Raw genomic sequence first — 20,051 nt, 5'->3', positions numbered from 1 at the left:
ACAGTGAGTTGTTTTCATAATATAAAAAAGAAGTGTAAATTTTTGAACTTAATGCCAAAATCGTCACTATATTATTATTTATAAATGTTAAAAAGAAAAATATCAAAAAGAAAAGCAAAGCGAAACACTCTTAAAAATAATATTGATAAATATTTAATTTCTGACTTCCCCTTCTTTGTACTCCACATAATTTGCAGAACCTATTGGTGTAAACTTTAGAAACCATACTCTAAGTGTTTGTATTTACCTTGCTGGGTAATATATAATATATATGGAAACCATTCCTGCTTAAATTTACTTAAGTTTCTGTTATGTGTTATATTATTAGTTTCACCATTGCTGCATATTCTCCAAGTTTAAATTCCCAGTCTGATATAGTCAGTACTGGTTTTTTTTTTTCCCAGTATTGTGCAAAGTTTGTCCTTGCAGCTGTAAGCATGTACAGGTAGACCTCATTTAGCAACCATAGTTGGGAATGACAGCAACCTGGTTGCTAAGTGAAACCGTGACTGTGCTTATGACCTTACTTCAGCTTTCCTTTGCATTACAGACTTGCAAAGGTCGTAAATGCAAGGATCAGTTACAAAGTTATTTTTTCATCACTGTCATAACTGAACAGTCGCTAAACGAGGCAGTCGGTAAATGAGGACTACCTGTATCTTAATAAATTATGGTATTAATTTAATAATTTATTTGTTAAATTTAATATTTTTTCCAATAAAAATACTGGAATTATACCTAGTTTAAAAAAAATGGTTTCATTTCAAATTTGATCCCTAAGATTCTCTGAATGGTGGTGTAAGTCTTTCTAATACTTTTGGAGGTTTTTTGCATGTCCACCACATATGGTAGAATGTTCCTTCTCTCTCATGGCATTTCCAGCATTTATTACCATATGATTTATCTGTTTTGGCTGTTATCGATGCAGTTGTATACTATCAGTAAAACATTTTATATCAGTTCTTTCAAACCATAGCCTGGAGTAAATTGTATAGATCTGTTTCACAGTTCTTTCCATTGTTGCATTGGGACTGTTTCTTTGAAGTTTTGCACCTAATTTATCATGCATTTTTTTATTTGTTATGTATCCATATCATATCTAAGTAGAAGTTTATATAGATAGCCTAACAGGTGGTCTTGATTCTGTATAAGCATTTCAAATTCTATCATTTTTTTTAATGTCCCTCCCTTGTTTTTAAGATCAGATTTTATTCTTCCAGAAATTTGTAGGTACATCAGCCATCACTGTTCTGGCCTTCACTGTGCCTTTAATATATTCCTGGAGTGCGGGTGGACCATGTCTGCATATGTAGCATTTTTTTCTGCTTGCTAACTTTTAGCTCAGAGATATTTAAACATTATTCTCTTAGCAAGAGTATTTTTAAAAAATTAATTGGTGATATTTTTGCAGATTAAAAGTGAAGTAAATAAACTGTACAAGTTATTGGAGATAGATATTGATGGAGTTTTTAAGTCCCTTTTACTGTTAAAAAAGAAGAAATATGCTGCTTTGGTTGTGGAACCAGCAGGCAATGGGAAATACATTACCAAGCAAGAACTTAAAGGTTTGGACACAGTGAGAAGAGATTGGTGTGATCTTGCAAAAGAGACTGGAAAGTAAGTAGCTCTTTTATGTATTCTACTCTTCCCCTGCAAGATTTAACAGCATATTTTATATATATAATATTTTAAATATTGCTATGTTAATCTGTGTTTCTAAGTGCACTATAACCATTTAGCTGATATGCAAGTTCCTAATTTTAGTTCACATCTTCATAGCGTTTCTATTCAAGAATGTAAAAAACAAAAAAAAAAGCAAAAACCTCTTCAATAAATCTTTATGAAAGCCATTTGGCAAATATCAGCCAATTGGCCTCTATTATAGGGGAGATGTTGCCATTGACTGGAACGTCCTAATACCAATTTCTCAAATCCAAAAAAAAAAAAAATCCACATAAAAAGCCATTTGTTTCTGAAAGTTATGCCCCAAAATGAGTAGTTGTGCTAGAGACAGCAAAAAGGCTGGGAAAAGTCTGAACTGAGAGTGACTCTCAATAATTTAAACAGAAGAGTTGGATTTTTGTGCAGTAGCAGCAGAAGAAGAGGCAGTGGAATGGAGCCGGTGAGATGAGTGTGGCCAGAAGAAAGAGTTAGGCAGGGAAGGTGGGGCTTGACTGAACATGCTGATTCTTCTTACTCATAAATGTGCTCGCCTTCTTGAAATAGCAGTACTGTCAAATATTTCCTGTGGCCAAAGCTACTGAATTGGGTAAGGAATTAAGAAAAGCTTCAATTAAAAAAAAATCAAGAATTTCACTGCAAGTTTTCATTGGGGAAGCTATGTGTAAAAGCTTAAAGTATTAGAGGAAGGTGAGAATGTAAAGGGCTATGATTTTTTTTAATGAGATGGACAGGAACAGAATAAAATGTACCGCCTTACTGATTTGCATATCCATAATTTAATTTTTTTTCTAAGTTAGATGAGGTTAATTAGTTTTCTTTATTCATTGAATAATTAAAAAATGGACACAAATATTTTCTGGTATATTTCAATAAATTTGCATTTATAGCTGGCAAATATTTAATGAGAATTAAATTGATAGAACTAATAATTAATACAATCAGTTATAACATTAATTTTAGAAGAAGTGTGACCAGCATAAGTATTGGCTATTAGCCTGCACTCCATGGTCTTAATTAAAAATATTGGTGGCAACTAGTAACCTTTGTGGTGAGATTTTGATTTCCACTTACAGATATTTCTTCTGTATTTTCTGAGCAACTTAATGAGATTTATGAATATGCTGTGAATTTCTTAAAGGTATATTCTCTTATGTGTCATATCTTATGTGTTTTTTTACAGCTATATTATTGGCCAGATTCTTTCTGACCAATCTCGAGATGTAATTGTAGAAAACATCCAAAGGAGATTAATTGAAATTGGAGAAAATGTCACAAATAACCTTATTCCAATAAAACAATATGAAATCAATAAGGTGATTAATATTGTTTGTTGATGTTATAGATGAATTAGTCTGAACATATCCATGGGACTCTCCAGTGGTGTCCATTTCTTGTGTTGAGAGAAGCTATCTTCATAGTAAAGGCACATAGTTCAGATACTTTCTACAAATACTTTATAATTCTAACGTGAGCATGGAAGAATTGTGTGTTGGAGGGGAAATAATAAAGCAGGATTTGTCTGGACTACCCAGAATTAAATCTATTTAGAATTTTGGGTAGTCCAGACAAATCCTGCTTTCTTCTTTATTATTAGATTTATTATATGATCTCTAAAATTGTCTCCCTTAATCTATCTTTCTCAGCCTGTGTATTGTTGCTTCATATAAACTCATATTTAGGAACACTGACATTAATATATTTCTTGATATGCCCAGGATATGTCCTGGATGTGTTCATTGTTTAAATGAAAGACCATGTTTTTCTAGAAAGTGGAAGGGATAAGTAAAATGTCACTTCATTTTGAAAATCATGATTTTCTTCTCCACTTACTCTGATTTTAAATTACTCTTGCAGCAGAAGGGTAGAGCAAAAGAATAAATCATGATGGTAGACAGGACAAGGGTAAGGATAAAGATTTTACTGAAGAGAGAATCCTGCTTTTTTTTTTTCAAGCTGTCATTGCTACTGGCCATAGTAGAACAATAAAGGTCCCCTCCCCTTGTAAGTTGTGTACATAAGCACATCTAAATTTATGTTTAGAGTGATTGTCCACTATGTCATGGTTAGGAATCCCAAACATGTTGGAGACAAAGCAAGTTGAGTGGATGTGAGGTCTTCACCTTACGCTTGGAGAATGTTCAATTCCTCTGGTTTCTTTGGAGATTTTATTCCTCCAAAGACAACCTGTAAATATTCCAAAATTAATTCAACAATTGTTTATTGTTGTGCAGCTACCAAAAGGAACTTGGAGCAGCGAACAAAATAAAATCACAATACAAAACTCTCCCTTGGCTTCATGGTAACTACTTGAATCGTTCTGTGGTTCACTTAAGAACATTTCCTAGAGTGGCAGTCAGAAAGGAATAGTGATTATGACAGTACTTTTTAAAAGATCACTTAATGTTGTAATATTGTGTATAGCATGTGTAATTCAGTAACATACTGTATTTCTTTGACCTATAGTCATTGACAAAAGATCCCCAAGATTACCCGGACAAAAAAAGCCTGCCTCATGTGCACGTCGCCTTGTGGATGAATTCTCAGGAGGGTAGAAAGCTGAAAGCTGGGGATACAGTGTCATATATTATCTGTCAGGTAAAAAACATTCATGCTTTTTTAAGGTATCTTTTTCCCACTTAGAAACAAAAACAAACCAAATCAGTATAGTAATTGCAAATAAATATTACTCTATTTTATATGTACTTTCCTAAATGAAGGACAGAGAGCCAGTCTGGTGTAGTGGTTAAGAGCAGTGGACTAGAAACGAGGAGACTGAGTTCTGGTCCTACCAACCCAGCTGGCTTTGTGCCAGTCACTCACTCTCAGCCTAGGAGAAAGGCAATGGCAAACCATTTGCAAAAATGTTGCAGGAAAACTGCATGGACTTGTCCAAGCAGTCACCAGGAGTCAAGACTGACCAGAAGGGACAAAAAAAAAATGAAGAATACAACTTGTGTCAGTACATTCATTCATTCTTTGTCTCTTTGTGAAGGATGGATCAAATCTGAGTGCCAGCCAGAGAGCATATGCTCCAGAACAACTGAAGAAGCAAGCAAATCTTACTGTTGATTTTCAGTATTACCTGTCACAACAAATTCATCCAGTAGTAGCTCGTATCTGTGAACCCATCCAGGGAATTGATTCTGTTCTTATTGCAGCATGGCTTGGTAAGTATTGTAGAGCAGTGTTCATATTTGTTATGAGAATGTAGGCATATTCTCATAACAAATATGAATTCTCACATTTTTGCTGTGTAATGTCACCATGCTATTAAGCCTATTGAGAGAGATTAAGAAGTAAAAGATGTGCTGTGTGGGTACATTTTATATGCATCTATATGACATCTAATGAATGAGTAAATTCATCTGGCCCAGTGAGACAGATAGGTGGGAGATGCTGAAGAATTTCAGATTAGTCTGCAACAAGGCCTTAGTACTAATATTTTGAGACCCCATGGGGCCTTTCCTGCAATTTTAAGCTAACAGCAGAAAATATATCCATAGTTTTGTACTACTCAATTTTCTTGTGTATAAATTCTTTTGTGAAACTTTAGCACAGTTATGGTTAACCCAAACTGCCCTTAAAACAATGCATTCCAATAGTCTAAATGTATTCAACAGGTTATCTTGTTCTTTAAATACGTATCCTATATTTCCATCAGATGGTATTTATGGTGACTAATGGTTACAGGTGAATAAAATAAGAAACATCAATCAGTGCATAATTGCTTTGGTTATAAGTAATTATAAACCAAGTACAGCTTGATACTTTAAATAGAGATCATGATGTTAAATCTTGTGTCATTACTTACTTTAAAGGTTAATTCTGTATTAAGAAATCCAAACCAATTTAATCCATATCTCTCAGGGAAGATTTTGTATTAGTTTATGTGCCTCTGGAAAGTGATCCAGTTGGAATATTATGGCTTAGTTCAGACTTCCCTAACCTAGTGACCCCCAGATGTGTTGTATTTGAATTCTCAACTGGGATGTCAAAGTTTATGCTAGTTGGAGAAGTCTAGCTTACTTGTTGGAGGGAATATCTACAATATCTTTATTTGTCCAGTTTTCTACCTATTTTGATGACTACATCTTTGTAGAAGACATTTCTAGAACTCTTTATATATACCTGAATCCCACTAAAACAGTTTGTATCTCTTTCAAAGAAATATTTTTAGACCCAATTCCTAGAGACCTTTGGCAGTTGGAATGCTGATGCTAAGAATGATGCTAAATTTCAACGTTATTTTTTTGGTGGAAGATGAAAAAACATCTGCATTACTTGTACTTTCCTCTTGCTAGTATATAAGTGACCCACCTATACAATGCATCCTAAAAGTGTTGCTGTGTCTTCTCATTTGTATTGCATTTTCTTTTCCATTCTCAAGGGAGTTCTTTTATTGCTATACTCGTGGTTTAAAAATACAGAAAATTGCTTCTAAGGGTGATAAAGTTATTAATGGACAGACTACATATTTGCCATTTGTAAAAGAATATTAATAATTTCCAATTTTCAGTGGATTATTTTGTTCAAGGGAAAACTTTCCAGTTTACCAATTGCAGGATGGATTAGGCCATCCTACTTTCTTAATATTTTCTGATAGTCAAGACAAACTGATTTGGGAAAAACGCTGATTTATGGCTTAGCATTATATCCAAACTATCCCGTAGTAATAGAATGTATAAAGAAACTATAGTTTAATATTATAGGACTTAATCTAACTGTTGTTAGATTTCCATGCCCCTACTTCCTCTGGTATAGTTGTAATGAGTTTGGAAGTATTTGTTTCATTTCTTTAGCTATAATCTGAGTGATGTGAACTTGTACAAATTGCTATTAATTTTAGTCTCTTTTTGCAGATGCATTCAGGTCTGTTTTGGGTAAAACAGTGAGTGGTTGCTTCTTTCAGGGGATAGTTTTGTTTCAGAGTTTTTCATTATTGAAAACCAAATCATAGGGCAGTCATTTTTCACTCGTGTAATACCTGAGGAATGTCAGGAGAACCCAAGCCATGCTATTATACACATAACATTTTCAAATAGCTGTCTTTGAGCATAATTTGGCTTTTAGAAATCAATAAATCAGGGGATTCTTTTGCAGAATTTCAGAATAATTTCTGAATCTTGATATAGGGCAGGGATTCTCAATTTTTATAGTATTACAGCCTCCTAAAAGATGAAGAAAGGAATGCTCCAATAAATAAACACAGGTAGTCCTCATTTAGTGACCACTATTGTGACTGGTAACTCAGTTGCTAAGTGAAATAGCCACTGAGTGAAACTGTGACTGTGCTTATGATCTTACCTCAGCTTTCCTTTGCTTTACAGACCTGAGAAGGTCATAAATGCAAGGATAGGTTGCCAAGTTACTTTTTCATCACTATTGTAACTATGAACAGTCACTGTATGTGGCAGTTGCTAAACAAGAACTACCTGTAATTCCCTGGTAGCCAGGAATGCTGTCAAAACTTGTTCTAGCTTTGCTCTTCTTGCCTATGCAAACCCTCAACAGGCATGCCTAGGCAAAGTAGAAGCACTGTGAAAACTCATTCAGGATTAGATTTTGCAACCTCCTCCTTCAAGTTCTTCACAGCTGTTTCCTGGGGAGAGGGGTCATAGTCCAGAGTCTGAGAGCTGCTGTAGGAAAGTTTGCTATCAATATAGCTGTCTCTTCAGTTAGCCATAAGCCAAAATTGTGGTGTTACATGATGTAGCAGGCACTATATAAGTAAAATTAAAATAAAATCAGTACATTTCATTTAAAATAAATACAATTAGAAAGGGTCCAAACCTTATGACATCTTATGTATGAACATGGATTTTAGTCATTTAATTTTTTTAATTAAATTTTGATTTAATTTTGAGAATCAGTGGGGCAGTATCTGTTGGTCTTGTGAGCATTGCCAACTCCCTGCCCCCCCAAACTTTAAGTAAAGTTGGGATTAAACTACAAAATTTTATTTATTTGTTGGTGGTGGTTTTAGCCAAATAAATACATTTCTACTGAGTACAATCAGTTTGCAAAATATGCAGCTTTTATGGATGTTCATAAGCATATTTCATAGTTTAATATTTCTTAAAGTTGAGTTTTTGTAGGCTGAATAATCATGGTCCAGACACTAGAGAACAATTCTTTTATTTTTAAAGAGATTCAAGCTGGAAACCTCTAGATGGCAGCACTAGACACTATTTTCTATTTATTTCGCAAAATATTTCATGAATTAAGCTACAAGGTGATTAACTTTAAACTTGCATATACAGAAGTAAGGCTTTTTAATCAGTTTATTTTTTAAAAAAGCTAATTTTTGAAATAATGCATCTAATCATCTTGCCAATTGAGACTAAATAGAATTTTGATATGCAATGTATGACTGCTAAATTTCAAGCATAATTATCCTAGCAATTATTATATAATAACCTAACAAATATTATGTAATAATTGAGACTTTACATTTTTTATATTTTCCCCAAGGTGTGATCAGATCAAGGCTTACTGGGCTTTTACTGAGATTAATAGAATATAATGACTTCCAGCATAACAGATCAGTTTGTGGTTAAAATGTTGACTTTACTTCTCATAATTTGATCAGTTATAAAAAGCATATGTGAAAAAATAGATTAGAATGAATTTTGACTAATGCATCCACGAGCTAAGGAAGTTAATTCAATATGAATAAGTCTTCTGGGTTTAGATACTCAAATATATTGTGCAGATTTTAAATGTGCTGTTGGCTAACTTCATTTTTTCAAGACTTTGGAGATGCTTAAATTATTGTTCAAAACTGGATGAGCCAAGTAATAATGCAGCCAAGTAATAATCTGTGATAAAAATACAATATTTATTTGAAATTATACTTCTAAAACAGGTTGCCTTTCTGCTTATTTAAATGCATTACTGAGTCAGGTTCATGTTTGTGATTTTATGGTATTGTCAGTAACTGTTATTGATAGGATCTCACTGACATTACTAAATTTCTATTGCATAAATCTGTATATAGTTGCTTTTTAATGGCAAAAGGATTACTTGTGCCTCTCAGGTTATTAATTTCAATTTTTTAAAAGAAAAAATCTAATACTACTAAATAAATAATGTGGTTTTGCATTGTTATTGAATATTATATACATAACACCATAAGTAAAAACTAGTTAAGTGTTTTGAAATCCTTTAAGAGTCAAGAATGCTTAAATAGCAGGTTATCAGAATGTAGTTTTGTGCTGTAATGAATACCTAAAAAAGAATAAAACTAACCAAAATGTAAATATAATTCAAGATTTTTTCAATTGAATTTAAAATATTACAATAGAAACTAATTTTCAGTAATGTTTCATCTAGCGTTCTTTGTAGGAGATATAAATGTGTGTGTGTGTGTGTGTATAAATAAAAATTCTTATAAACTTACTATCTGTGTCATTAATAATTGATAATCAGAATTTCAATTCATTTTATTAATAGTACTTTTAAGAATCCAGGTAGATAATATTTTATGGCAATGACCTTCTAAAGCATTAAGTAGCTAAAATGGGCACCAGTTCTCAGAGTTCAATCCATCAACCACACTCCAGAATAGAATCAGAAGTCACAGTGATATGTATGAAAAGTATTTTATAATTGCTTCAGCAAAGGTAGTATGTAGCTTGCACTTCTAATGAACATATGAAGTAGTTTTAGTTGAATATTGAACATTCTTTTTAAGAAGGCCAGTTTTTTATTTCAAGAAATCAAACTGGGATTAATGCCAAACCTAAATATCATCAAATAAAATAAAGAGATATTTATCAAAATGGGTTGCATGTATATCAAGGATAAATGTCTTTTACTCTGTAGAAAAGATTCCTAATTTTATGTCTTACTGGAATGATAAATTCTTCTCTTATCACTAGAAATAGAAATGCTTATATAAAATATATTGCTAAATTTTCTTGAGGTAAATACTGTACATATTACTAACCCCCCTTCTCTCTCTCTCTCTCTCTCTCTCTCTCTCTCTCTCTCTCTTTCTCTCAAATATGGTTTGGCTCTGTAACAGTATTGACATTCATCTAAATTATTTTTTCTGTATGCTTGTCTATTAAATTAGTACCCTTTATTTGAGAATTTTAATATATCCTGCTGCATTTCTAAATAAAAAAACATATTTGTACAATAACAAATAGTAGGTGCTCATATTTTTTTAAACTTTCTGGGTCCTGGTAATCAAAAGTGCTTTTTGTCTTCAATTCTGACTTTTTAAATGCTGCTGCTGAATTTTAACGACTGCATTAGATTGAAACTACATGCTGTTAACCACTGAGCCAAAATGAAATCGACCACTGCATTGAAGTCTGAGTTGGCAGTTGTGTACAGTCTTAAAGGAGTGTGTAATAACAGTACAGTCAGGCTTCTTTTAATGGGTTTTTATATTCTCTCTTTCATTTTAATGATGCCATTCTGTTTTCTAATAAAGATGCACAATTTTATTCAGCATTCTCTAGTGTCACTTAAGAAAATAGCAATAAATCTATTCTCCAGAAGTAGCATGTTCATAAACAAATGTTCTATTGCATACTCCCCATGATAGATTATGCATTGTGCTTGCTTTATTTATAAAGCAATTTTGTGTGAAAAGATAGGTAATTTCATCATGTTACTCAGATCTTTATTCCAGGTAAAAATGAGAAAATGTATTCTTTTTTTAAAGTACCTCATCCTGAGAATTCAGTTCTATTTTGGATTTTGTGACTCCCATTTGAAGCTGATGTGCCAACTCAAAAGAATTGCTTTCTTTAGACTTTGAATTTATATTTCTTATTAACAGGAATGGATCCCTCACAGTTCAAAGTCCATCAACATTATCATAAAGATGAGGAGAAATATGATTTGCTTGGTGGCCCAGTTCTGCAAACTGATGAAGAAAAATATAAAGACTGCAAGAGATTCAAGTTTGCCTGTCCAAAATGTGGGACAGAAAACATTTATGATAATGTCTTTCGTTGCTTGGTTAGTATTTGGTGTTTACAATTTTTGAACAGATTCTCTGTTTTAGGGAAGATACTAAGGGAAAGGAAAAAACTTATGTTTTTTCCCCCCATAATGGGCTTTTATATATTAACATCAACTTAATTTTGCATATTTTCTTATATCATTTTGGCAACCCTACTCTGAATTCTGCAGAATTTTCCACATTGCTGGTATCTCAAACTGCCCAGTTAATAAATCCTATTTAAATGACATTTGGTTATTCTAAATCAAACTAATTAGAGGAGAGGATTTTTCCTAAATTTCTATTTGTATTTTTACATTTCTCTTCCCTTTTATATAGAAGTTTCATAAGTATTATCTTTCCTGCTGTCTTTGTACATCAGACATAAAGAGTCATCGGGTAAATTCACGTTAAGAAGTGCTGCCAAAAATGTATCTGTGACCTTGGATCAGAACTTGAAATAGAGCCAACTATTTAACTCTATTGCAATGTTATGCATGTACTAGTTATTGGCAAATTAGCAGGCTGTGGAGTAGTGAAAACCTTGAAAGTTAAAGCAAATAAATTCTTTATCTAAATTAAAAGTAATTATTTTAAGTTAATTTGGACAAACAGCAGATGTTCTGTGTTCTTTGAATCAAAACAAAGCAGTTGTTGGAAGCAAGTGAGAGGAAAAGGCAGACAGAGATCAGCCAATACTTGGTAAATCCTTGACTTTGTTTCATTACAGCTGTAAATAAGATAGTTAATTGCACAGAGGCTTGACAACTTACAGATGGTCTAAGTGTAAGAAGAGCGGATGTCAAGCTCTGCAGTCTTTCCCACCTGGAATTGCTTAATGTTGTTAGTGTTGGATTAGATCATAAAAGTACAGTTTTTAAGCAGTAATAGGGAGTCTCAAAGCCTGTCTGCTGATCTATAGTGCATTTCTTTATTACAACATTTTATTTAAGTTAGTCTTATCTCTGTATAGATATACTGAAAATTATGTTTGGGTACCAAGCTTGCAAATCTTCCAGTAATATTCAGTATATTCATTCTAGTATGTAATATCAGTTGTCAACAACACAATGGTAGGATAAAGGTATCACTTTGTATGTTTTTAAAATGTGTTCTTGCGTGAGACCTCACATTTTTATTTTCATTTTCATTTTGTATCTCTAGGGTGGAAAATTTAAAGCCAGTGTGGTATGCTGTAACCCAGAAGGATGTAATGAAAATCTTTTAAATTACAGTATGCAAATTAACAACAAATTAATCTTGGATATAAGAAGCTTCATAAAAAAATATTACAGTGTGAGTAACTTACTTTTAGTCTGTATTTAACCACATCTTTTCCTGATTGAATCATTATATTTAATAAGAAAAATGACCTGCTTAAATTACAAGTTCTTCAAATGCTAAATCATGGTTTATTTAACTCGGAATAACATTATGCTGATTTGATCCTGCCTCTTACTCCACCTCCTGTTCCTGACTTGGCAAAAGTATCTTAGTTTCTTAAATTGCTGAATTAGGAAACTGGTTTAAGAGTTTAGCTCAGACCAGGATATGAAAGCAGTTTTTCTTTCATATCCTTATTTGGTGGAAGGTCTTAAATCACAGTTTTAAGATTCACAGAAATTAAGACTTGAGAAATCAGGATATCTTCACTGATACCAAGCTGTGGAAGAGGTTGGTGGTGAGGAAAGTGGCATATTGTCATACTGTTTATCCTTAATATACTGGTATCTGACTGAGATTGTGTTATCTGAACCGCTCTTTAGCATTTTATACTTGATGCTATTTTTGGAAATTTAGTTGAAATCTTTCAGCTAAATTTGAAAGAATATACAAAGCACTTTTCAAGTGTTGTTATTATTTTCTGAAATACTTTAAATTTCAGAATATGTGATAAATGATAGTATGCAGCCTTATTTATAAAATGTTATAGAGTATGCAAATACATTTCTGCAGCAATTTTTCTGGTAGTGAAAAGGTTGTATGAAGGGTAGTTTGCATTAGTAAGAAGAATATGTGTTTTCTATCTTCAATCCATTTTATCCCATTTTTCAGCTGAAAATAAACTGCATTATTAATCACATTTCAAACTGAATGAATATAGTTCATGCTGTCAATATTAATAAAAAGGAAAGAAGGTGGTTATTAGTGACCACATTCTTAGGCGCTCTTTCTGCAAAGGAAGAGTGAAACTGCTTCCTCTTGGGTTCATGTACAGGGCCAGGCTGGTCTCACATTTCCGTGATGGTCTTTCTGAGAAGCACCGGAGCAGCCACTAAGCTAAAGCTTTTCTTTAGCTTCCTTTAGGGTTGCAGTTTCATAACTGAAATGTTTCAGGAAATGTAAACTCACAGAACTTATTCTGAAGATTAACATATTGTAATAATTTAAAAGGTTGATTAAAATTAAAAAAAAGTTTTCCAAGAATAGTTGCAGATACATACTGAACTTAGTGTAGCTTGATGAATTGCAGAAATATAGCCTGAGTTATTCAAATAGAAGTAATATGAAAGTGGATTAACAAAAGCCCTTATGATGTATCATCTTTGGAAAACCCAGAAATCTTTAGCGTACGCTAGATTTTCTATTTAAAAATCAATAACAGTGCACTTTAAAAGTGCATTTTCTAGTTTGGGAATATATCAGTGTTTGGGAAAATATACCTAATATGGACATAATTTATGTGGTTTACCTTGAAGATATAGAACTAAAAAGTCTAGACAAAGAACATAGTTATTCATAAGATTATGTGGAACTGCATAAACGGCCAGGGAAAACACTGAAGATCTGTAGGTTTTGTTGTCCATTATATCAGTATAATTGAATCTAATGTATAAGAAATGGAACAAATTTGCTGTTTTCTTCCTTGCAGCATAATGATGCAAGATTTGAAATATAAAAATATATTTAAAAATTACTAAATATTTTCATATTTACACTCAGTTTCTGCTTTCAAAATGGAGTTTCATTGCATGGATCTCTGATGGAGAATCTTCCAGCCCAGTAGAGTAGATTTGAGGGGTGCAGGGAGGGAAGGATAGGGGAAGAGCAGTAATTTGTTCAGCAGATAAACACAATTTGATACAAAATGCCTATTATTTAAAGAATGAGTTAAAACTTAGTACAATACCATGTATTCAGAGTAACTAGTATATATGTATTTATCCCAAAATAAATACTTTTTTTGCAAAATTGTATACCACATTTCTGATGTAGTTTCATAATAAGTGGGAAAAGGTCACTTTTTCTCCAAAATGTATCGTTGAACTCTGCCACTCACATAGTTGCCCTTAATTATGGAAGTGTTTATTTAGAAGACTTAATGGCAAAAATTCCTTAATTTCAATGTTTGTTCAGTTCTGCAAGAATTGCAAAGGACCATTCTGCTAAAAATCATATCTTGACTGTAATATTTTCTGATAATGTAGTTCATATTTTGAAACTACATATGTGGTAAATATGAGCATAAGAGATGCTGGTTTAACAACATGTTGCTTGAAAATTATTTTAAAACAATGGCATAAATTTAATAATTGTGATTTTGTTATTCTCATATCAGATTTGTGAATATGCTTATGCTTTATTATATATTAATAGAGAACAATACCAGCATTTTAAAATAGCAGATTTCAAGTTGATAGATTTATATTATAGATTTATGCTAGTATGGTTGGTGAGAAGACACAGTTCAAAAGTGGTTTTGTATTAAAATCTTTCCTACAGTTTGAAGAATGTTAGATATAGTATTATTAACATTAATACTACAGTATGCAAACTGCTAAAATGCAATATAGGATTTCACCTCACATTTAAAATTTGCCATTTATGTAAATAATACATATAACATTCTATAATGTATTTTACAAACTTCTCTAAAAGTAGTTTAGATTCAAATAAATAGGGAATTCATATTCATTATTAGCAGAAATATACTGTTCCTTCCATGCGAGCTACTTACTTTTCATTGGTTACTCCTCCTCAATTCTTTCTTTCTGCTTTTGATTTTCCTTATATTTTTGCTTCTTTTCCCAACATTTCTTACTGCCAGTTCTTCACTTAATTTCCCACTAAAACCTCTCTGTTTATTTCTATAACACTTGAATTTAGCTGCTCTGTGAAGATTTTCCCAACCAGACTGACTTTTCACAACTCCCACAGAATCTAACAACCATTCTTAACTGACAGTTCTACAAGGTTACTGGTTGATTTCTGATAATACTACTTTTCTGTTCACTTATTTCCACAAAATTTTGAACTAAGAGTGGCAGGAATAAAGAAGAAAAGTTCTTCAGAATAGGCTGAAGAGGGAACATCTAGGTGGAAATAATGACTGAGCATCTGTTGGATCATTAAGATGAAATTGGGAAAATATGGCAATTTCCTAATTTCCCTAATTCATAGCATATATAGTATCATATTATATCATATTGTATATTTTTATTTGGTATATACTTCTATCCAGCCATAGTACAAAGCCTATTTTCTCTCTCATAACAAAAACTTTGTGAGGTAGGTTGGACAGAGAGAGAGAGTGCCTGGACTGGCTCATAGCTGGTGAATTTATGTAACTGAGGATGTTCACCTGGGTCTACCTATTTCTAGTCTGACTTAACTACTACACTACATTGGCTTTCATTCTTATGTTATCGCCCTGAAAAATGAAGGAATTGAGACAAGAGAGCCCAAGGAAACATATGCTAGGTTTGCTATTAGGTTGTGGACAGGTCCCATTTGATCTTTTTTAATTTTCAGTGCTGAGTTAAAACTTGTCTACTACAATGTTAAAATAACTTTTAAACAATCTGTGCACATATGTGTATTTGTTGCTTTTTCTCTAGCTCTTACGTTTTTCATTATTTATGTTGTGCCTTCCCTAGGTGCTCTTCCTGTAGTCCCCCTCCCCCCACTTTCTCCATTCAGTTACCATGTGAGTTTAGGTGGGGATATTAACTGGGTCAAGGACATGCAATTAATTGCATGGATAAATGGAGATCTGAACTTGGATTTTCCTGATACATTCTAGATGTCTTAGTTTTTCTTCATTATATTCATTGTCAGGAAATGAACTGGTTGGGAATCCTGCTATATTTGTATGACTTGAAACATCTTCAGCCACAAAAAAGGGAAAATACAGGAATCAAATCAGTATTATAATTAATAGTTTAATTTGTTTAAACCCTTTGACCTGATTATTAGAAAGTAAGTATACCAATTAATAATGATTGTAATTAGATTTTTCGTTTCTTTATTTGTTCCTCCTCCCCACTTTTTCTTCAAGTAGTAGTGATGTAAAGTGCAACTTTAAAGGGTGTGCTAATACAAACTATTAGCAAAGGTATAGCTTCATTGAAAAATGTATAATGAAATACTGATGTATTTTCAGAAGATTAGAATTTGATGTTGATGATCATTTGATACATAAATAATATAATTACTGTTCGGCTGTGTAATATGTGCTTAAATGATATCACTTTGTGTATCCATTATAGATTTAACCATTTTTTCATTGTCTGCTAATTTGAGGTACACTGATTTTTTATTACATACACATTAAGAAAGTACGAGATCATGTTGCTCGTTTGGCACATTTGTCCCAGCTCCAAATCTAGCATTTGAGCACTCAAATATTAGTTTGAACAGCATTTACGCAAGAAGATTCAGATCAAATTTTTATTCCTTGATATTAATTCCTTGGGGTTTTAATTATGACTGCATGTATTTTATACACGTTGTGCATTCAAACCTAGTCTTCTGTGGAACTCAGACTTTGGTGGGGCTGATAAAAATAATTTTGCTTCCTCAGCATATACAGGAAAGAGTCCAAGGGAAAATATAATTTAAATCAAGTCCTTGTATCTCTCTTTGGCAAGACAATATTAAAAATATTAATATTATTGTTAATGTTTTATTAATATTAGTATTGTTATTATTAAAGTCAAATATTAATGTTTGACTTTAATTTTTAATTGCTTTATCATCTTGACTGATTCATTGATTATGTGCCATGAAGTTGCTGTCAACTCCTAGTGACCACATAGATGGATTTTCTCCATGATGATCTGTCCCTAATCTGGTCTTTCAGGTCTTCCAACAGTGTATTTATTGCCACTGTAAGTGAATCCATCCACCTTGCTGCTGGTTGTCTTCTTCTTCTCTTTCCTTCTACCTTTCCCAGCATAACAGACTTCTTCAGAGAGCTAGGTCTTTGTATAATGTGTCCAAAGTTAGATAATTTGAGCCTGCTCATTTGTACCTTGAGTAAGAACTCTGGGTTGATTTGTTGGATGATCCATTTGTTTGTTTTCTTGGCTGTCCACAGTATTCTCCAATACCAAAGTTCAAAAGTGTCAATATCCTTCCTATCCGCCTTCTTCAGTGTTCAACTTCCTCTTCCGAATAATGTTACAGGGAATACCATTGCTTACATTAGTCTGATCTTTGTAGCTATAGTCACATCATGGCATTTGAATATCTTTTCCAAGATCTTCATGGCTGTTGTATCAAGGTTAGTTTGCATTCTATTTCTTGACTGCTTGTTCCTTTACTGTTGATGATTGATCCTAAAAGACAGAAGCTATCCACCACTTAGATACCTTCATTGCCAATTCTATGGCTGGTTGTTCTATCTGTTGTCATTAGTTTGGACTTATTTACATTTAATTTTAGTCCCATTTTTTCACTGTACACCTTGACTTTTATTACTTGCAGATCTTGTGCATTTTGGGCTATCAGGGTAGTGCCATCAGCATAACACCACAACATAGATAAATTTATGTTTCTTCCTCCAACTTTAAAATCAGCTTCCCTTAATATATATTTAGCATATAGGTGAGTGAGCTACATTGGTTACCAGTTTGCTTCTAGTAATTCAAGATGCTGGTAACGACATATAAAGCCCACCATGGCATGGGGCCTGGTTATTTGAGGGACTGCCTCTCCCCAATCACATCTACCAGTCCCATCAGGTCCAGTAGGAAGGGCATGTTGTGAGTCCTATCCACAAAGGAACATCAACTGACAGGATCCAGAAGGAGGACCTTTTCCGCTGCCGCACCCACCCTTTGGAACATCATCCCCCTGCAGTCAGATTGGCCCCAACCTTGCTGTTCTTCCGGAATTGCCTGAAAACAAGACTTTGCCATCTGGCCTAGGGATCCAGTAACATGGGTATGAAGCCTGCAAAGTGGCTGTATTGCTAGGGAAATTTGCTGTCCTGTAGATTATGGGGGTTTTTTTACTGGTTTTTAATGGTGTTTATTGCTTTTAATTATTTTTGGTTTTTTTATTGTTGCATTGTTTTTTGTGTTTTTAATTTTATACACACTCAGAATCGTGTGTGAGATGGCGGCTGTATAAATTTGCCAAACAAATAAGGGGAGAGTATTCAGCCTTGTCGCACTCCTTTGCCACCCTGGAGCTAGTCTGTTTCATCATATTCTGTCCATACTGTGACTTCCTGACCTGTATATAAGTTTTTCTTGAGGACTATGAGATATTCTGGGATTCCCATTTTTTCTGAGCACATTCCACAGCTTGATGTGATTGATACAACTGAAAGCCTTTCTATAATCAATGAAGCACATAGTGGCTTCTTTTTTATATTCTTTGGTTTTCTCCATTATCTCCATTCTCCAACAGCAGTAATATCTCGTGTTCTTCTGTTATTTGCCATATATTTTTGGGAATTCCATCACTTCCTGTAGTCTTTCGACTTGGTAATGACTGGAGTGCTGATCTAACTTCATCTTCTAGTGCCAGAGGTTCTTGTAAAAAGGAATTACCTTCTAAGGTATTTTGGATGTTGACATATCCACTGTACAGTATTTCAGTATACTCCTTTCATCTTTGTTTGATCTTCTGCAGATTGGTTACTATCTGTTCATTGGTGTCTTTTAGCATACCAGTTTGAGGTTGGAACTTCCTTCTGAGTTCAGAGATCTTTTGAAAGACTTTCCTTGTTTTTCCATGTATGTTTTTATCTTTAATGTCTTTAGACATGTGGTTGTAATACTGTTTCTTGCCTCTTCTAATAGCTCTCTGAATCTCTTTAAGTTCCTTTCTAAGATTTTTGTCTTTCTTGGCTTTGACTTTTCTTATCTTCTTGGCAATTTCCATGGTTTGTTCCGACATCTAGTTTGCTTTTTTCTCTTTCTTCATTTTTGGCAGTCTCTTTTCACATTCATTCCCAAAACTTTAAGTTCTTCTTCCATAATTCCTCTGGTTCTCTATCAGTGAGATTCAGGACTTCAAAGTGATTCTTGATGTTGTCCTTGAAAATGTTGGGTATATGTTCAAGATCATATCATGAAAACTGACTGGCTTTCTTCTTTTTCTTCAGCTTAAATTGGAAGTTGCACATGAGTAGTTTTGATCTTTTCCACAGTCAACATCTGATCATCTCTTTGATGCTGTAATTGGGCTTCTCCACCTCCTTTTAGCAATAATATATTCATTTTGATTTCTATGTACTCCATCTGGTGATGTCCATATATACAGGTGTCATTTTAGTTGTTTGAAGACAATGTCACCTTTGAGGAAAATATTGGAGTGGCAAAAATTGATAAGTCATTCTCCTGCTTCATTTTGGTTTCCTAAACTCTACAATCCAACTACATTTTCCTCTTTAATGTTTCCAACTTTGGCATTCCAGTCTCCAATCATAAGCAGCACATCTTGCATGCATGATTTGTCAATTTCAAATTGAATTTGATCATAAAACCTATCAACCTCCTTTTCTTCTGCATCGGTGGTTGGAGCATAAATTTGAATGATCATCACGTTAAAAGGTTATCCACGAAGCCTAATCAATACTATTTGATCATTGATTGCATTGTAGCCAAGTATTGTTCTTGCTATACCCTTCCTAAATATGAAAGCGACGCCATTCCTTCTTTGTTTTTCTTGTCCTGAGTAATAAACAGTGTAATCATCTGACTGAAAGTGTCCAATCCCAGCCCATCTCAATTTGCTGATGCCTAAGATGTTAATTTGTGGTCGTTTTATTTCATCTTTCACTGTGTTGAGCTTTCCCATGTTCATGCTTCTTACATTCCAGGTTTGTATGTAGTTCTGGCTTTGCAGCTTCGGATTTTCTTATCCTGTATAGCAGCATCAGCAACTAGACATCCTGAAGGCTTTAATCTAACCACATCATAAACACTTAGCATCTCAATAGATTCTGACATATTGATTAAGTGTATATTTATTTATTTAATTTATCTCCGCCCATCTCCCCCTAATGGGGGACTTTGGGCAGCTCACAAAATCAATTAAAACAATAAATATATAAAACATAAAAACTATACAAAACATTACCAAACAAGAAAAAGTCTAAGAGGCTGATGGTTATCAGGACTGCAGACAGGCTTCTAAGGGGCTAGCCATCCTCACACTTGGTGACTTCCCTCCC

The 20,051-nt window shown here is 33.4% G+C and overlaps 1 protein-coding gene across 2 annotated transcripts in view; it reads left to right on the top strand.

Moving 5' to 3' along the window:
* Positions 1–20,051, top strand: part of POLA1 (DNA polymerase alpha 1, catalytic subunit) — a 226,880-nt gene that overhangs the window by 76,905 nt on the left and 129,924 nt on the right. For both annotated transcript variants that reach the window (XM_007421223.4, XM_088144812.1), the window contains exons 29-34: positions 1,412–1,617; positions 2,864–2,996; positions 4,147–4,278; positions 4,676–4,850; positions 10,478–10,659; positions 11,807–11,938. In XM_007421223.4, coding sequence (XP_007421285.2) covers positions 1,412–1,617; positions 2,864–2,996; positions 4,147–4,278; positions 4,676–4,850; positions 10,478–10,659; positions 11,807–11,938 — 960 coding nt within the window. The remainder of the gene's footprint in view (positions 1–1,411; positions 1,618–2,863; positions 2,997–4,146; positions 4,279–4,675; positions 4,851–10,477; positions 10,660–11,806; positions 11,939–20,051) is intronic.

Source organism: Python bivittatus, unplaced genomic scaffold (assembly GCF_059951505.1).
Source record: "Python bivittatus isolate LINGU-HERP-01145 unplaced genomic scaffold, Pbiv_v1 ctg000350_np1212, whole genome shotgun sequence".
Classification (NCBI taxonomy): Eukaryota; Metazoa; Chordata; class Lepidosauria; order Squamata; family Pythonidae; genus Python; species Python bivittatus.
The sequence above is the reverse complement of the archived record's forward strand: the minus strand, read 5'-3'. Positions and strand labels throughout refer to the sequence as shown.